At 37.6% G+C, this 19,887-nt stretch overlaps 1 protein-coding gene across 2 annotated transcripts in view; it reads right to left on the bottom strand.

Moving 5' to 3' along the window:
- fgd5a (FYVE, RhoGEF and PH domain containing 5a) overlaps positions 1-16,555 on the bottom strand; it is a 49,118-nt gene extending 32,563 nt beyond the window's left edge. For both annotated transcript variants that reach the window (XM_051122419.1, XM_051122420.1), the window contains exons 1-5: positions 15,728-16,555; positions 10,931-13,551; positions 4,196-4,313; positions 1,650-1,708; positions 1,186-1,216 (exon numbers count right to left, since the gene is read on the bottom strand). In XM_051122419.1, the coding sequence (XP_050978376.1) occupies positions 1,186-1,216; positions 1,650-1,708; positions 4,196-4,313; positions 10,931-13,479 (2,757 nt within the window). In that variant the 5' untranslated portion in view covers positions 13,480-13,551; positions 15,728-16,555. The remainder of the gene's footprint in view (positions 1-1,185; positions 1,217-1,649; positions 1,709-4,195; positions 4,314-10,930; positions 13,552-15,727) is intronic.
- Positions 16,556-19,887: the final 3,332 nt, after the last annotated feature.

The raw sequence follows: 19,887 nt of genomic DNA, 5'->3' as shown, positions 1-19,887 counted from the left end.
ACTGGCTGAGGATTGTTTTAATATCTCTGTGAGTTGTACACATTGCCTGAACTGAGTGAGATAAGCTTATGGATTCAATGGCTTTAACCTGCTCATAACAACCTCACAGAAGCAATAAGCCACAGAGGGCTTGGATACCAAAAGGCAAGACAATTATATGTCTACACATTGGCAAACATAAACCCCTGTTATAAAGCCCTGTGAACAGAGTGATATGTCAGTGTGGAAGGATTTACCAGCCATCATTTTTTATGTTTGCACAGATTTGTAACTGAATGCTTCATTTACACTAATAATTAAAAGTTTAGGGTCAGTAAGATTGTTAATTGTTTTCTCACAGAGGCTGCATTTTATGGAAGCCTGTTATGTTAAGTTCATATCTCGCAATTCTGACTTTTTTCTCAGAACATGAGATATCTTGCAACTGTGAGCAAAAAAGTCCAATTCTGAGGGGGGAAATCGTGGAATTCTGAGTTTCTTTCTCACAATTGCTGAGTTTATATCACGCAATACTGACTTTATAACTTGCAACTGCGAGTTTATATAATGCCATTCTGAGAAAAAAGGTCAGAACTGCGAGTTCTTTATATCTTGCAATTCTGACTTAATTTCTCAGAATTGTGAGTTTATATCTCACAAGTGAGAATTGTGAGTTTGTATCATGCAATTCTGAGAAAAAAGTCAGAATTGTGAGATTAAAAAGTCAGTTATTTTTTAGTTGTTTTATTCAGTAGCAGAAATGGGCTTCCATAGCATTTACTTAAGAATACAGTAACAACAGTAATATTATAAAATATAATGTACAATGTACAAAAACTGTTTTTTATGTCATTTATTATTGTGATAGTAAAGCTAATTTTCTAGCGTCATTACTCTAGTCCTCAGTGTCACATGATCCTTCAGAAATCATTCCAATATGCTGATTTGCTGCTCAAGAAACATTTCTCAATATTATTAATGTTAAAAAAGTTTATATTACTTAATATTTCTCTTTACTCTGTTTAGAAATCTTCACTCTCACTGTCACTTGTGATTAATTTGATGCATCCCTGCTGAATAAAAATATTAGTTTCTTTAAAAAATCTTACTGACTGCAACCCACAGCTCACCCACGACCACTGCAGTTCAACCACGATAAGTTATATTTGAGTATTATGTATATAAAGCAATAACAGATGTTCATACCTCCTGAAGAATCTTCAGAGCCTTCACGTGTCTGTGGGTTATTCAAAAGGAATGACATTACTGTTAGTAGAAAAATTTAAAACAATTCATTATTTGACAAGCAGATATGTCGCTGATCATCCAAACGATACCAACATTTAGACAGCCGATTTATGAAGTCAGTTCAGATACATGACAAATACATTTGAAGGGCTTAGGGGGGAAAAGCAGGCTTGCTTAGACACTGGATCACATTTAATAAATCTACACACTTAATGACTCATTGAGCCGCTACTGAAATGCAATATCTTAAGGCAGGCAGTCCAGTAATAGCCTGTCAGTTCAAGTATCAGAGGAGCTGTTGAGTGAATAAGAACAGACAGTGATAAAGATGTGGACAGGGCTTGGATAAAGAAGATCCCTAAAGGACATCACAAGAAAAACAATTGGAATGTGTTTAAATCCAGACACAGACAAACACTCACTCTGTTTCTGAGTCCACGAGGTCTTTGGCAACATAGTAGGCTCTGGATCGGCCATCAATCTGAAAGTGACAGAAAAGAAAGCCATGAGAGATAAATGAAGAAACCCAGTGTTTAAAGAGTTCAAGTACACATAGTTCAGTTACAAAGAGAAATATATAGATGATATATACAGTATAAAAATATTGATAGATATATAGATGGAGACAGAGCGAGAGGGGAATTGATGTTCTGATTTAATTTCTCATACAATCCTGTCAAAAGAAGACTGAGTATTTCATTAGAGCACAACGTAAATGAGAAAGCTTTCCTGGACGTGCCGCTTTGAGCACAGATGCATTATGGATGAGACGCTGTGTTCATGGCAAGCACAAATCCACCATTGATTTGCAAGCTAATCACAGCTGTCTGAACACGAGTGTCACTACTGAATGGACATATTTAGGAGAACATGACTGAGATTTCACTGCTAGTACTACTAGTACTGAAGTCTTTAATATCTTTGCTAGGGTAAATTTTATGCATGTATAAAAATCCCTAATAAAACTAATTACAATGCGGCTGGAATTCTTCCAGCTTGTTGTTGTGTTGAAATGAGGCTGGAATAGGTTACTCCCAGATATTCTTTTCTTTTTAAAGACGAAGAAAACAAGGAAGCAGGCGTCACATGGCCGGGGCCCCGGCTGATATTACAGTGGCAGAGGGAAGGGGTGGGGTCCGCCTCTCATTGCAGCGCTAAAATCACTGCCAGGAGACGTATGAACCTGAATCTCACAAAAATTGCACACACAGGGAATTCCAGTTCAACAGGGAGGGTACTTGTTTTTATCTACTTTAGCATGCAAAGCTTTGATTAATCGGGTAACAATGTAAGGTTACAAGAGGCACCGTAAAGTCATAAAGTGTAAGATCACACAGATAGACATACAGAACCAGTCAAAAGTTTTAAATCAGAAAAATTCAGAAAAAAATGTTATATTGTGAAATATTATTATGATGTAAAACAACTTTCTTCTATTTCCATATACATTAAACATCAAATTTATTTATGTGATCAGAGCTGAATTTTCAGCATCATTACTCTAGTATTCAGTATCACATGATCCTTCAGAAATCATTCTAATATGCTGATTTATTATCAGTGCTGAAAACAGTTGTGTTGCTTAATATTTTTATGGAAACTGTGATACTTTTTCAGGATTCTTTGATTAATAAAAGGTTAAAAAGAACAGCATTTATTTAAAATAGAGATCTTTTCTAACAATATACACTACTGTTCAAAAGTTTGGGGTCAGTAAATTCTTACTCTCTCTTTTTTTGAAAGACATTAATACATTTATTCACCAAGGATGTGTTAAATTAATAAAAAGTGATAGCATAGATTACATTGATAAAAAAGATATATAATTTGAATAAATGCTGTTCTTTCTAAGTTGTTATTTATCAAAGAACCCTTAAAAAAAAATCACAGGTTTCAAAAAAAATATTTGGCAGCACAATTGTTTCCAACATTGATAATTCTAATAATAAATCAGCATATTAAAATGATTTCTGAAGGATCATGTGACACTTAAGACTGGAGTAACAGCTGATGAAAATTCAGCTTTGCATCACAGGAATAAATTATATTTTAAAGTATATTAAAATAAAAACCATTATTTTATATTGTAATATCATTTTGCAGTATTATTGTATTTTTCTGTATTTTTCATCAAATAAATGCAGTCATGATGAGAATAGGTTTTTGAGGAAAACACTCAAGTATTTTTCTCCGTATAGTGGACTTCAATGGGGATCAGTGGGTTGAAGATCTAAATTGCAGTTTCAGTGCAGCTTCAAATAGCTCTACACGATCTGAAGAATAAGAGTCTATATGTAGTGTAACGATCGGTTATTTTCTTTTAAAAAAAAAAAAAAATTATATATTTTTTAACCACAAATGCTCGTCTTGCACTAGCTCGACTTCACGCATTAAATGGTCACTTCAGAAAGGTCACGCTTAGGCACAAGTACCGACCCAGTGTTTACAATGCAAACATGTAAAGAAAGTCAAACAGCCTTCACAAAAAAGGTAAAACAACGATGTTGAACAATTTTGAAGTTGGAGGAGAAAAGTTGGAGGAGAAAAGTTTTTCTGCATACCCTACCTTTTTGAAACGAGAGTCCACAGAAACGCGTGATTTTTCCAACATGATTACATAATGCGTGAAGTCAAGCTAGTGCAAGATGAGCATTTGTGGTTAAAAAATCTGTATTTTTGTTTTTAAAAGACCAATCGTTTCACTAGATTAGACCCTTATTCCTCGGCTTGGACCTTCAACCCATTGGCCATCACTGACGTCTACTATATGGAGAAAAATCCTGGAATGTTTTCCTCAAAAGCCTTAATTTCTTTTCAACTGAAGTCAGAAAAAAATGAACATCCTGGATGACACAGGGGTGAGTAAATTATCAGGAAAACATCTTGCTTTTGAAAAGCAGTGCATGTACCACTAGCAAGCACTGACATTAAACTATTTGTAATGGATATTATAAAGCTGATAACTGACCTGTCGGTCATGGCAATGGTCTATACAACCGTCCTCTTCCTCAGATGTGCGTCCATGGTCTTCCTCATTGGACACAGTGGCAGACACAGGACAAACAGGGAATGGCTCAGTGTAGGCACTGTGTATAGATGAAAACATAAAAGAGAGTTAAATGCACTGTGATCCCTATGGGGTAGTTACTGTAGCATTCATAGGTTTAACACAAGACTTAAAGGATTAGTTTACTTCCAGAACAAAAATTTACAGATAATGTACTCACCCTTTTGTCTTCCAAGATGTTCATGCTTTTCTTTCTTCACTCGTAAAGAAATTATTTCTATTAAGGAAAACATTTCATGAATTTTCTCCATATAGTGGACTTCAATGGTGCTCATGAGTTTGAATGTCCAAAATGCAGATTAAAGGGCTCTAAACTATCCCAGCAGTGGAATAAGGGTCTTATCTACCAAAGCAATCGGTCAATTTCTAAGAAAATTTAAAATGTATATACTTTTTAACCTCAAATGCTCATCCCGGATTACACAGAGTATGTATGCGCATGGCAGAGCTAAACAAGACCAGCATTTGAGGATAAAAAGTATGTAATTCTTATTTTTTTTTAAGAAAATGACCGATTGTTTCGCTAGATAAGACCCTTCTTCCTCATCTGGGATCATTTAGAGCCCTTTGAATCTGCATTTAAACTACATTTTGGACGTTCAAACTCATGGGCAACACTGAAGTCCACTATATGGAGATAATTCCTGAAATGTTTTCCTCAAAAAACATAATTTCTTTACGACTGAAGAAAGAAAGGCATGAACATCTTGGATGACAACGGGGTGAGTACATTATCTGTAAATTTTTGTTCTGGAAGTGAACTAATTCTTTAATCCTGAGTCTCACACTTTTAATTTGAAAATACATTGGTTTATTATCTCTTCTCATGCATAGAAACTTCAGTGATCAGTGTTTAGTTTTCAGCCTTTATCCTAGGCTAAAAATAATGCGTAAATTTATATTTAATCTCTACTGATACAAATTCCACTACCATAGCTGTGACTAAAAGAGCCCAGAAGAGAAACTAAACAGTTATGATCAGAACGCCGCATGTGGCAAACATCACAATCCAGCCAATCTCTCCATATCAAAAACAACGGAACAAACCGTCAATGTTTTGTATTAGAGGGCACTTTGGTGTCCAGCCGAGCAGAAATTACCCTTTGCCAAGGAGAAACGAATTCCCCCTCTTCATTTAAACAAGACCTGGTGAGAATAATTCGCTTTTTTTCTCCCCTGCTCCTCCTTACAGTAGTAACACGGATGGCTGGGGCCAGATTGCTAGGACATTTACGGTTGGGCATGAAGGGCTGGCTTGGTGATCCTGTGGTGAGCACTTAAACTGAAAAAAAAGATAGCCCTGAGGATATGCAAATATGCACAAAATGATGCTGCTTATATACTGTGGAGGGCACATTCAGATGCACATATGAGTGCATACACTTATCTACAGGCATTAGCAAGCAACTCTTCTGACCTAAAAGCAATTAAAGTTAGTGTGTGTGTATAATATCAGTGTACAAAAGGTTTAGAGGTGCCCAGCTGGGTGTCATACTCAAGGACACTGTACACTGCACACACACAATGTCTCGAGTTGCAAGTGGAAATCGCTCATTGCTCATAGGCAGCTGAACTGGGTGAGCTAAGGTGACAGTTCGTTAAGAGGCCCCAGATGAAGCATATAGGAGCCTTCTGGCAAGACTTCACTACAGTCTCACCAGCTGAGGACTCCATTTTCAGTGAAAGCAGAACGAGAGTTAGCATAAGACAAAACAAGTATTTTATCTGAAACATCTTTCAAATAAATTAAAACTGAAATTGCCTGTATGTAGCTCTCTAGAATCAAATAAAATGTTAAGATTTTGTTTTATTAGCACATCTGGATTTCAGGCTGGTGTATGATTTTTGTCTTTTGCATCGTGCAGAGGGCATTGCCGCAACACAACAATAAAAAAATACAAATAATCTAATTAAAATTAGTAAAAAAAATAAAAAAATAAAATACATAAAACAATATAATATAAATATTACAAAGGAACAGTATAATATAAAATAAGGAATATGTAAAAAATAATAATTTAACAAAACAGAAATGTGCATCAACCTCTCCATCTGCCATAAGTGACACTTCACACAATCCTCTTGACTCTTCAACATTACCATTTATGAGAAGCAATTATGGAGCAAAGTACTTCTCTAACCTGTTTGCTTTAAGGTACCCATGAGCTAAATTTACTGCAGAAAATTACAGAGAGAGTGCAATGATTTCCTATAACACACCTATATGTCCTACTGCCTGATGCTTCCCTGAGGCTTGTTATATGTAATTCAATTGATTTAAACTCTTGATAATAAAATATACATTAGAAATCCCAGTGTTTCTCTGTCTGAATCTGTGTAATAGTGCTATTATAGAAGATAAGCGTCGCTGAGATGACTTCATTACCAGACTTCATTTAACAAAACGTATTTGAATGCAGATGAGGAGAGAGTGACGAGCAGCACATGTGTTAGTTCAACCGAGAGATGCGTATTCTTGTTTGGTTCTAGTTAGGTGGCCGTAAGATTCAGAATAGATCAAAAAGAATCTGATTTAATTTCTACATATGATTCTTGTTGATTTAGTTATCTTTTCAGAAGCATTTAAGTTATCTTTAATCTAGTGCTGTCAAAAGGCAATTAATTTTCCCAATTTAATGGTGTTAAACATATTTAACGCAGTTAACACAGAGGTGGAGCTACGGTTGGCCACCCCACTCACAACTGCTGCTTCAGTCTCTTTTTTCTTGACAATAATTGTGTTTATTTTATGACAACATGAAATGGGAGACTTTTCAGATGCGCACTAGTCAAACGAGCGCAGGAAAGCTTCAGCAGAACAAAAGTGAACTGAGGTCAGATGAGATGTTGTCAGGCCATATGTTAATAAAAACATATTTTCCTGTCCTGTCAGCTGCTATACTCTGCTCGTAGCATGTACTCTTCAATTGCACGCACACATACGGTGGCCCGCTCTGTAGCCTGTATCATTTCCAGCGTTGGGCATGTTACTTTATTTGTAGTTAGTTGTAGTTACTAATTACTTCTCACAAATAGTAACTGAGTTAGTAACTGAGTTACATCATTATAAAAGTAACTAATTACTAATGTTAAATGAATGAAATTTAAATGAAATTAATTACATTTTTCCATACTAATATTAAATATCTGATATCCTGTATATAAAGCTTTATGGCACAGATTTTTAAATATCTGAAAGTACATTCAGCATCAGTCAGTCAAGCATTATAATAATGTAATTTAGTGTTTCTGTAAAAAAGGGGGAAAAAACGAAAAATAATACTAATAAGATAACAAAACTACTACGAATTCTAGTACTAATAACAATATAAAATGCACTAAGGATTAATGAGCTGCTGGGTTTATGAATAATAATCAATAATCAACAATCAAACTGATTTGCTGAAATAAAAACAGGGAAGATAATAGGTGAGCGCCAGCCAATGAGATTGAGATTGCTGTTTCCGCATTAGTTCCGCCTATTACTGGAGAAACTGGCAGTTCTTAAAAGCACTTAAAAGCTAAAGAATTCTAAAGGAACTCCGTTATTTTGACAGAAAAATACAACAAAGAATATTGTTTACATGGTGCACGTCAATTCTGCATGGTATAAGACTCTACCGCTCTGTATCTTTCTTTTCGTGTGCCTTCACACTAGAGTTCACGGCTCATCAAATACAGGTACGCTGACCATTTTATTGTCAGTAACGGTAATGGCGTTATAATGGGGGAAACAGTAATTTGTTTGATTAAAAAAAAATCTCAATTCTTAATTCTCTAGTCATAAAAAAGATGCCATTAAACACATATTAAAAATATACCTTTAAGTCGTTTCTACATTCATTTGAAGATTGAAAGCGAAATTATTCAAATATAAAAGTATATTTAAAAACTTTAGTTGTTAGGTGGGATTCATCATGATTAACCATGATTAATTTCATAAAAAAATGTTTTTTTTATCAATTGACAGCACTACTTTAATGTTAAATATGGCTTTTAAAATCGTTACATTCAATTCAGATGATCTGCTTTTGCTTTCTAAAAAACATGTGGACATATTTACATTGCAAATATTATTCAAGTCAAACACTGGCCCCTGCCTGTACTGTAATATCAGAAAAGACATGGAGAAAGCTGGGAACGATGACAACAACAACATCTTTGTGGTAGCCTTGCTTTCCTGACTGCCACACCTCGCCTTGTTGTTTGGGTCGCAGGGGAGTCTGGGAGATCGGTATTGCCTGTCTCCACCCCATCCCACTGACCCTGTCCCCTCGCCCTTGTCCTGCATTTCCTGTAAACAGCGGCATGGAGGCTCATTGGCTGGGTGCGTCCTCTCTTGGGATAACCTGGCAATGACCTGAGAGCCCTGGGCACCAGGCCCAACTCAGACCGGACTGGACCGGACCAGGCCAGACCCACACCCAAGTTTCTGAGCATCGAAATGCAGAAAGCATTCAGATTTGTTTCTTTTCTCTAAATTCTCCAAAAGCATGTTTCAAATTATGTTCTAAGTACACTTTATTCTTTATTTGATGCTATGTTTTCAACAATTGCATAATTATAAAAATAGGGGGTTTAGTAGTCAATATAAAACACTGCATTCACTACTTATATCTATAAACAGCCCACTATTATGCTGAAGGATTTTCACATCTTTCCTCAATCATTCCCTCACACTACCCACTGTCCTTTGGGATCAGCAATGAGTACAAAACTCTCTTCTGATTGGCTTAGGCATGAAAAAATATTCTTTTTTCATGCATCTGCAATCAATCACAGTCCTGTCACTGTGTCTCCATCCACCAAAGTGGCAATGTCAATTTTTCTCTGCAAGCATTCAAAAATACGACAAACAAAAACAGACAGAACATCAGCAGTGACGAAGGATTCTCTTGGGACACAGAGCGGCTAATGGTGCAGACACATAGGCCCATTTGCAAACATGCAATGCTGTTAGATTGCACAGCAACACAATGAGTCAATAATGTCACCAGAAAAAAGGTCCCTGGCTCCCATATCATCTTCTGAATAATGGAGGATATTCAAAAATATCCCCAGCACTCAAAAAATAAGTCAATAACAATTTACTGGGATGGTTGGGTAAAGGATGTCATGGCTATTCACACCAAGCGTGAGTTTTAACCACAAATTCATGGTAATTTTCAATGGGAATGAATACTGTGAACCTATTCTTATTGTGATGCTTCTATATCAAGCTATCACTTTTAGCAATGGAATCTATTTTGCAATAAAGCATGAAATCTGTACTGTCAAATGAGCTTTATTTTAAGAAAATAAATGTATAATGTATGCATACTCTGTAAACTTCAACAGAATGTGTGTTGAAAATACACACTTTTTTACAGAGCCAATCAAAATTCTAACTTCATTCCATTCTGAATTAAATGATGAAAAATACAGTTTTTCCTAAATCTGCGGAATGAGTGATAACCGATGGAAAGACTAACAACAATATAAGCAATTCTGGAAATTTCCCTTGTGTTTCTCTGAAAATCTGATTAAAAAGCCACCCAGAGGCCACTTGAAAAAGACAGGGTCTTTGACTACACTGGAGGTAATCGAGCAGAGGTTTCTAATGATGACTCTGGGGTGGTAAAGTGAGAGCAGAGAGGGTCATACAGTCAAAAGAAGGTCAGAAAGTCATCTATCTTTAAACCTCTGCAAATCCCCAAATCTCCCAATAGCTCAATAAAAGAAACACACTTGGGGAATTTGGTTTAATAACACTACATGCTACCAAAATGCGCACCCAGAGGACAGAAATCTCTCCCTGGTTTTCTCATCTATTCCCCTCCACTCAGCTGCATCAGGCTGTGAGAGCATTGCAATAAAGGTGAAAAATAGCCCTAACATTTAATCCACTTTCTTCTTACTATTTGTATCATTGAACAATTGCATTGTATTCTTTCTCACACAGAAAGGGTACTTCAACAAATGTACCATCAAATCCTGCAAATGAGAAAATCAGATAAGCTACCCTGCAAGCATAGTCCATCTTTCCGACCCATGAAACTCAACGCCACATGCTGCTCCGCTACCACATGCGCAACACAGCACCTACAGCGTAAGTGTTTGGCAAGTCAGGTTGCATCATTACTACACTACGTTAGACAACAGCTAGTGGCTTCCCAGCCAATTGATCTAGCCTTTGCTTCATTTGCAACTATTTTTGTTTGGAAACACAACTGGGCCTATGTGTCTAAAATGTTAAGTTATTTACTATTAACCTTTGCATTTATACATCTAGCTCTCCAATATTTCATGATATAGTCTAGAATATCTGTAATACTTTAAGTCTTGTTTATTCAGACTTACAGAAAGTGTTCTGAGACAGAGAGAGGTGCAAGTGAGCTATCAGAGTGACCAAACACTTGCCTAATTTCCTGTTAACATTGTTTTGGCCAGCACTTCCTCCAGACTTGTGTGATGGTATTGCCATTGTGTTCAGAGGAAGGGGTCGCAGCATTCAAAATATAACTCTCTAGACAATCTTATGCTACGGTCTGATGATTAAAACAGAAAGTCTCCCTAATATAGTTTCAGATCCCTTTTTATCCTTTTTTGAATACCAATGTGAAATATGTTCATAGTTGTATAAAAACCTGACTATACCTTTCAGGGTCTTGCTCTTGAGTGGTGGGTTTGTTTTCTATTCCCGCAAAGCTATTCATGTCCACATAGCCGTCATTCTCATTAGCAGGTGCTGTTGTCCGATTGTGGTCATCGAAGAACTCTGTAATAGTGACGGCCCGAGTGGGCCGTCCATGCGGAATCTGGATATTCTCATAGTCTGAGCTCATTGCAGGAATGTTCTCATAATCAGAAGTATCTGCACTTGGAAAGGAGATGGAACGAGGTTTAGTGAGGGGTAGGGGCATGAAGGGTGGCCGAGAGCGGTCCTCAAAAGACTCCACCCTGGCTATACCCCTGCTGCTGTAAATTTTGGGTGCACCTTGCCTTCTTTGCCTCTCTTTGTAAAGCAGAAAAGTGTTAGGTATTTCTGAGTTACGTTGTGGTTTTCCCACACGAGACTGAAGCTGTGGGGAGCCGCTTGTACTCCTTCGATCAAGATCCAGCACCCGAATGGGTCCATGGTGGCTAGACTCAGATGATGACCTGGAGGAACGGACGCTGCCATCTCCACGTGCTTTGCTTTCGGATTTTTTCTTAAATTTTAAAGCCAAGAAACGTTTAAATGAAGTCTTCTTCTTTTTGAGGTTGTCGGGAGATTCATGCTGAATTAGAAGTGATGGAGAGCTTTTGGTTACAGGTCTTTTAGTTATGTAAGCTAACTCAAAAGGTGGTGGGATATCAACTAGAGACGTAGGTGTCGACACGCCACTGGAGGACTGGTGGCTTCTTTGAGAAAAGCTTCCGGAAGAAGTAATCACACAGGGCAAAGAAAGTGTGTCATCCTTTTTGTGCAATCTGCATTGCTCTCTAGGAGATTTCTCACCCTCGAAGTGCCCCGAGAACGGCAAATCTCTGCCCTCGACAGAAAGCGACCGAGGAGAAAGAAGAAAGCGCCTTGGCTTCAACGAGGGAATAATTTCGTTTGCCTCTGTTTCGTCTGAAAGCTTGGGGTGTGGAACTCCATTCTGGTCCAAGGCCACAGTGTAGTAGTCGTGAGACTGGTACTCAGTGCCCGTCTCCTCCGGCACAGTCTCAGGAACATATCCAGGTACTTTCCCAGAGAGCGAGCGAGATCTCGTCACAATGCTCTTCCTGTCCAGAGAGATAAAATTCTCGCCCTCCGAGTCGAAGCCAGCCTCCTCATAAATGTGCTCGTCGCTTTCTGTGTCCGAGTCCTCGAAGAAAGGCACAATGTGACAGTCCAGCTCTTCGATGTCCTCTTCAAATGCTTCTGTGGTGTGGGCAAAAACCACACGGTTTGTAAGTTCTGGAGTTCTGCCTACATCCAAGTCAGCAGGAACGGTAATGTTGCAAAGTCTGAGACGTGGCTGGCAACTGTTCCTCTGACTCAAGAGGGCTTGTCCCCTTCTAGCTGATCGTTCTCTTACACTTTTGCCCTTGGTTTTCCTCTCCATGTTTACCGGCTCATCTTCATCTCCTATCTCGACGTAATCTTCCGATGACACACATTCTATCTGCGGATCATCGCCATCGTTGTCTTTGATATCAGCGTAGTCATCAACCTCTTCATTTTTTGCCATCTCCTGACCCTCAGAAGCAGGTTGAGAGACGTCATTTTCTAATTTCGCCTGTTCGTCCTCTAACTCTGCCACATCGTCTGATGATACATAGTATGGCTCTTGGTTTGATGCTTCCTCCGTTGCGATCTCAGAATCCATTGGTTTCTCATTGCTGGACTCGTCATCAGTGCATCTTGCTTCTGGATCAGAGGTACATGTCAAATCACCTGGTACAACCTCTATGACAGAGTAGGGCTCAAATGGATCTTCCGTCTCCTCTGCGAACCTGAAACGTCCAGATGGGTCTTTGGTAGCACGTTCGGCCTGCCAAGTACTGTTGTCATCCAGTGTGCCAATGACATCATAAGGGTATTCCTCACATAGTGAGGGTTGACTGCAGGTTGTAGCCTTTGAAGAAAGTCCAGGCTCATCTTCTTGTGCCTCACCTGCTTTAGTGTTCTCTTCATACTGATCATTGTCTGATGGTGGTTCCTCAATCTCCTCATATGGACTTTGAGATTCACCTGCGGGCTGATCCTCATTTAGTGTCTCACAGGTGTCCTCAAGTACGTTATAAGCATTGTCTCCATTTTCAGTTGGCTTGGTATCATCAGTGTCTTTGCTGTGGTCGTCATCTGCTGAATCGAAATCTGAAGAGGCTGCATGCTGTACTTCAGTGGCTTCATTGTCTCCCACTGTTTCATCCACTGCCATTTGTAATTCTTCCTCTATTTCATTATAGCAACTTGTGTCATGGTTAGTGTCATAATTTACAGTAAACTCTTTGTCAGACAAGTCATTTTCCACATCATCATCTGTACAGTTTTCTCTGGATGCGTCTGCTTCGTCCTGTGTGACATCTGATTCATTATCCTGGTTCAGCTCCAGTCTATCAGAGGATGTTATGTCCCCGTTGCCCACAATGCTTTGGCTTACCTCAGAGGCTAGCCTTGGTTTTGGTGCCACAGGAGGTTTAGGACCTCGGGTGGAGGGACAAGGCCTTGACATCAGGGTGGAGCACACAGTTATAGTCAAATGGCTTTGTCTTTGGTTGATACGTTTGGAACTGCTTCTAAAAATCTGCAAACAGAAAGAGAAAAGAAAATTACATTTTGATGTTGAATTGAACTACAAACCTACTGACAACATGCCATTATGAGCTCTGCTGCTCCTTTAGAGCATCATATTGATTGATCTACATTGATTATTTGATTGATGAACTCCAACCTCTGAACTTAAAACATAATGACGTGATTATATGCTCACCCCATTTACACCGAACACATTTTCACAATCATAAAAAATAAACTATGAACAATGAAAAATTATCTCATCCACTGATTTCGAATTGCATCTTCTCAGAAAGGGTTAACCCGAAGGTCATTTTTGGCAAAACACACCCTTTCTCTTAACAAAACTCATACACCCCTTGTCTTTTCCTGTTATTTGCTACCTGCCTTGACGCACGTCCTATTAAACTTACCATGCACTTGGTGCTCACCCTGCTAAGATGTTGCTTCCTGACACGACTAATTAACTATTCCAGCAGACTCTCCTGGAAGGACTGCGGACAGGAAGTGCAAAGGGGAAGGACATTAACAGTGCACCCTGTCTCCTCCATGAACCCCCCCTCCCCATTTTTTTCTACAAGAGCGCAGTTTTGCACAACACAAATACACTTCCTTCTCGTCAGACTTCCCATGATTCACTCTCCAGTGATAAATCCCACCCCTCACAACCCCCCAGACTGGATTTTTTTTTTTTTTTTTGCTGAAAAGGTCGTTTCAGTGCGTTAAAGAACAATAAAAAGAGAAACATCAACATCCCAACTAAGGTCCCCTTGGCAAAATAACAGGATATGAATTATGCAACAAGAATTCACTTAAAACAAATGGTTAAACACAATGGGAGGAATAAAGAGAGAAACAAACTCTTCACTGTGCAAAGCCATCAGTGCATGATCTCAGATATGGACTGTAAAGTGCTTTGCTAATTTAGTCCTACTAGCTGAACGTGAACAGGGCAAACTAAAATAACAATTCACATAAATAAAGAGCATCTTTCTTTCTCTTTCTCGTTATACATATATAAATGCATATATATGTGTGTATATGTATATATACCCTGGACCACAAAACTGTCTTAAGTAGCAGAGTTAAATTTATAGCAATAGCCAAAAATACATTGTATGGGTCAAAATTATCGTTTTTTCTTTTATGCCAAAAATCATTAGCGTATTAAGTAAAGTCATGTTCCATGAAGATATTTTGTAAATTACCTACTGTAAATATATCAAAACTTAAGTTTTGATTAGTAATATGCATTGCTAAGAACTTCATTTGGACAACTTTAAAGGCGATTTTCTCAATATTTTGTTTTTGTACATGCTCAGATTCCAGATTTTCAAATAGGTGTATCTCGGCCAAATATTGACCTAATAAACCATACATCAATGGAAAGCTTGATTATTCAGCTTTCAGATGATGTATAAATCTCAGTTTTAAAAAATTGACCCTTATGACTGGTTTTGTGGTCCACGGTCACACACATAGCTATATTTTTGGCTATTGCTACACACGTAGCAATAGCCAAAAATACATTATATGGGTCAAAATTATTGATTTTTCTTTTATGGCAAAAATCATTAGGAAATTAGGTAAAGATCACATTCTATTAAGATATTTTGTAAAATTCCTACTGTAAATGTATGAAAACTTTATTTTTGATTAGTAATACACATTGTTAAGAATATTATTTGAAGAACTTGAAGGCAATTTTCTCAATATTTTGATTTTTTGCACCCTCAGACTCCTCCTTTTAAAGAGTAGTATCTCAGCCAAATAATGTCCTATCCTAACAAACTATACATCAATGAAAAGCTTATTTATTCAGCTTTCATATGATGTATAAATCTCAATTTTGAAAAAAATGACCCTTATGACTGGTTTTGTGATCCAGGGTCACATATAGGCTATATGTGTGTATTTTCTGTATTTGCTACAAGAACTAGTGCTGGATGAAAAGGACAGTGCAGGACACTGGTAATACACCGTCAAAACTGTCATTGTAAAGAATAAAAACATTTACTTCCAATGTCATAAACTTTTCTTCACTATAATGTATGCATTAAAAAATATTTAGCAATACTACGGACAGAACTGGCTGTTGACTATTGTCCTTACAAGTTAACATATTCTAAAAAGTCACATAATTTAACATTACTGAAAAGTTTACTCAGAACTACTTGGTTTTATACCTGCGTTCATTGTCGGATGTCATCCACCACGGCATCTGATATATTTCCACATTATTCCTTGATATTCCGCCGAAGCAACAGTATATATCCAGAGGTGCCGTGAACTTACTCCAATGACATTTGTCATAAAGCCTGAGAAATAAACACTAAACACTTCATCACTTATTCGACGGCGTGCTTCCAGAAAATGTCAGTTATATTCTTAGCGACCGTTGCAGCAGGTCTCCTCAGAACCGCGCGCGCTTCCCGCCTGAAGGAATGAGAGAGATGCGTGCGCGCTCCGATCTGAGCGTGGAGACTGAAGGTGTTTTCCGCGCGCTTCCTGAGGAGGTACAGCGATTCTCCCTCACGGGAATACAAGGATCGATGACCGAAACCACAGAGAAAAACATCTAAAGCCAATAACCATCAGTGGCGTACGGCACTTTCATGAACAGCTGCTCCATTGCTGTCACGATATGGTATGTTTCAACGTCCCTATTAGAATATCTTTAACAGAATTACTATCTCTCACGGTAGAAAAACAAATCAAAGTGGGTTTGTATCACTACTTTGCCATTCCATTTAGATTTATAGCCTAGAAATGGTGGGTTAAATCATTAGCTATGCCAGAATTTTTAATTATGTTAATTGTCCTGTTTAATTATGTAGCCTATAAAAAATAATCACAACAACAACAACAAAAAATATAATAAAAATGCAGTCAGTTTGTTCGTAGCCTATCGATTTTGGGTAAACAAATGTTCCTAAAAACAGGTTCTAAAGCAGCTTCTCTCAGTGCTTTCGGCCAGGCTTCCTTTCTGCTCATCTGTTGCCTGATTGGAGGAAAGCAGCTCTTTAAAAGCCTCACTTCATAACAGGAAACTGCTATCCCTCTTTCCTGCACAACAGGCAACGCTTCCTTAGCAACAAATGAACAAAGGTTCTGCTGTTAAACTCTACTGGGGAATTACTGCGTTTTAAGATTTAGACTGTATTTTTCCTAATGGAACTCCACATTAATAGGACAACACTAATTCAATGAGTATTTTTAGATGAAAACAGTTCTTATGAATAATCCAAATGGGGGACGCCCAGGGGAAGCACCAACTTTTTAAAGGCCTGCCAGTGGTAGTACTGACTCAGTTGGTGCCCTATGCAAAATAATACATAAAAAAAAAAAAAGAAAAAAATAGAAAACAGGATGGAAAAAGCATGTATTCGACATGCAAGAGTACTGGGATAAAATGCTCATTTAACATATAATAATAAAAAATAACAAAAGCATGATGATTATTGGCTGTCAAAGTCAGTTGCAATTTTGCTTGGTGCATTAAAAACTTATTATTATTGTTAATATTATTATTTTATTACTTTTTATACAGCAAGCGAAATTGCAACTGACCTTGACAGCCAATGACCATCATACTCGGGAATTACTGCGTTTAAGATTTAGACTGTATTTTTCCTAATGGAACTCCACATTAATAGGACAACACTAATTCAATGAGTATTTTAGATGAAAACAGTTCTTATGAATAATCCAAATGGGGGACGCCCAGGGGAAGCACCAACTTTTGAAAGGCCTGCCAGTGGTAGTACTGACTCAGTTGGTGCCCTATGCAAAATAATACATAAAAAAAAAAAAGAAAAAAATAGAAAACAGGATGGAAAAAGCGTGTATTCGACATGCAAGAGTACTGGGATAAAATGCTCATTTAACATATAATAATAAAAAATAACAAAAGCATGATGATTATTGGCTGTCAAGGTCAGTTACAATTTTGTTTGGTGCAAACAAATTATTATTGTTGTTAATATTATTATTTTATTATTGTTTATTCAGCAAGCGAAATTGCAACTGACCTTGACAGCCAATGACCATCATACTGGGGAATTACTGCGTTTAAGATTTAGACTGTATTTTTCCTAATGGAACTCCACATTAATAGGACAACACTAATTTAATGAGTATTTTTAGATGAAAACAGTTATAAATAATCCAAATGGGGGACGTCCAGGGGAAGCACCAACTTTTGAAAGGCCTGCCAGTGGTAGTACTGATGCATAAAAAAAAAGAAGAAAAAAATAGAAAACAGGATGGAAAAAGCATGTATTCGACATGCAAGAGTACTGGGATAAAATGCTCATTTAACATATAATAATAAAAAATAACAAAAGCATGATGATTATTGGCTGTCAAGGTCAGGTGCAATTTTGTTTGGTGCAAACTTATTATTATTCTTAATATTATTGTTTTATTATTTTTTATTCAGCAAGCGAAATTGCAACTGACCTTGACAGCCAATGACCATCATACATTGGTTATTCAAAGCAAATTGTCTGCAAAAAGGAATGACTTGATTGGACTGCAGAAAGCTAGATATGTGAATGGATGAGTTCAGTCACAACTTTTGGCACAGACACTCTTTACCTACAAAAATCATGCAATTGAATGATCAAAATACAATTTTGTGTGAACTTTTTTGTGCATAAGCTGCGTTCAAAATTCATGAAATTGCCTGACAGTTCTGACCCAAAATCAGTGGACAATGAAATTAAATCAAATTACATTCTGTACAATTAAAATGACTGGAAGTCAACTGTTGTCTAATCATAATTCTAAACATATAGTGTAAATATTATTATGTTAATTCTGCATAGCCTGTCCTTTACGCCAAGACGTCCATGCAGACAGATCTTTGGCATATAGGCTATCCACCAAATCAGATATTCTCTGACAGATCCTTTGTTGAAGCCTAATGAACACCGAATTGAAAGACAAGATAACCCCCAGCTGAGCCTCTGCTGTGATGTTCAAGGGCAGACAACTCAGTCCTGAAAACTCAGGAGAGAGAACTGTCAGACACCTGGGGCTCCATGTTGACAGCTTATATCACAAGCCAAACCCTCAAACATTAGGTGGCAAACTCCATAGGACGTATAATATATATATAACTCCACAGGACTTCAAATCTATCTCTTTTTCCCATATGTCTGCAAACTGAAGGTCAGACAAACACCTTGAGTGGTAGGATAGCAATGCTTAGATGCAGGAGTGCAGCACAAGGGAATAAGCCATATGTTTCATAACTGCCTGCACTGACTATTAATTAACAATTTGTTCTCTAGACCATGTTTGGCTTCTGAAATGGACAAGCTGTAAACAGCTTGCATTATGAGCCAGACAAGAGTAAACACCATAAAATTACTGTTTTTGTGGCCTTGACCCCTTTCAAGACCAATATTTACAACAGCTACAGCGTCACATGAGCTCTCACAGGAAACATTGTTGTTCCTGTAAACTGTCCGACAGCTTGAATTGACAACATTTAACAGAAATCTCCTTTCTTAAAAAAACATGTTCTCAAAAGTTTTCATAAATAACCTCATATTTCAGAATTTTACTCCAACATAAATACATTTTTAAAGCTTTACACTGAAAAGTGTTAGTGGTCCGTTCCTAGCACCGTGCCTCTTCTTTTGTTCTTTTAATGGCATACCACAGCCAAAGATAGCACACGGCTGGCCTTTTGCTGTGCTAATTGTGTCCCTTACTGGAAAGTATACTATGCCACTAAATTTGACCTTTTTTGCGTTTTATCAGACAAATGTGTTTTCGTCTTTGGGGACCGGAGCAAAGCGGAGAGTGTTTGTAGGCATTGTAATTGAAGGGGTGACTGAAAGAATAGCTCTGAGATAAATAACCCTGCAGATGTGGTCTATATGCACAGGATGAAAACATGTTTTCTAGAGTCTGTGAACAAATATTTCTGACCGAGCAGATCTGCAGAGATCTGTGCCCCTCCACCTGGACGGCTGCATTATGGCACATGTCTGGAATAGGAGGAAACATGTCAGAATCCATTTTTTAACTCATAAACACACATATGTATTCACAGAACTGACCCAAACAGGAAACTGATTGGGAAAGAGGGTCAATGACTTTTTCCCAGAGCTCGTATGAGTCTCTCACCACCCTTTACATAACACCTGCCTTTAAAAGAACACACTGGACGTTTCTAAATTCTGACAAGCTGGGAAAAAAAGCAGATTATTATTGAACTAAAAAAGGTACATTCGGACAGTGAAAGCTGCAAAATATCAGATTTTTAGAAAACACAAAAAACTATATTGATGGATGTTTACACAAGGAAATCTAATTGATTTGCATCAAATTC

Source organism: Labeo rohita, chromosome 11, assembly GCF_022985175.1.
Source record: "Labeo rohita strain BAU-BD-2019 chromosome 11, IGBB_LRoh.1.0, whole genome shotgun sequence".
Lineage (NCBI taxonomy): Eukaryota > Metazoa > Chordata > Actinopteri > Cypriniformes > Cyprinidae > Labeo > Labeo rohita.
Note: the sequence above shows the minus strand (reverse complement) of the source record. Positions and strands in the feature narration are given on the sequence as shown.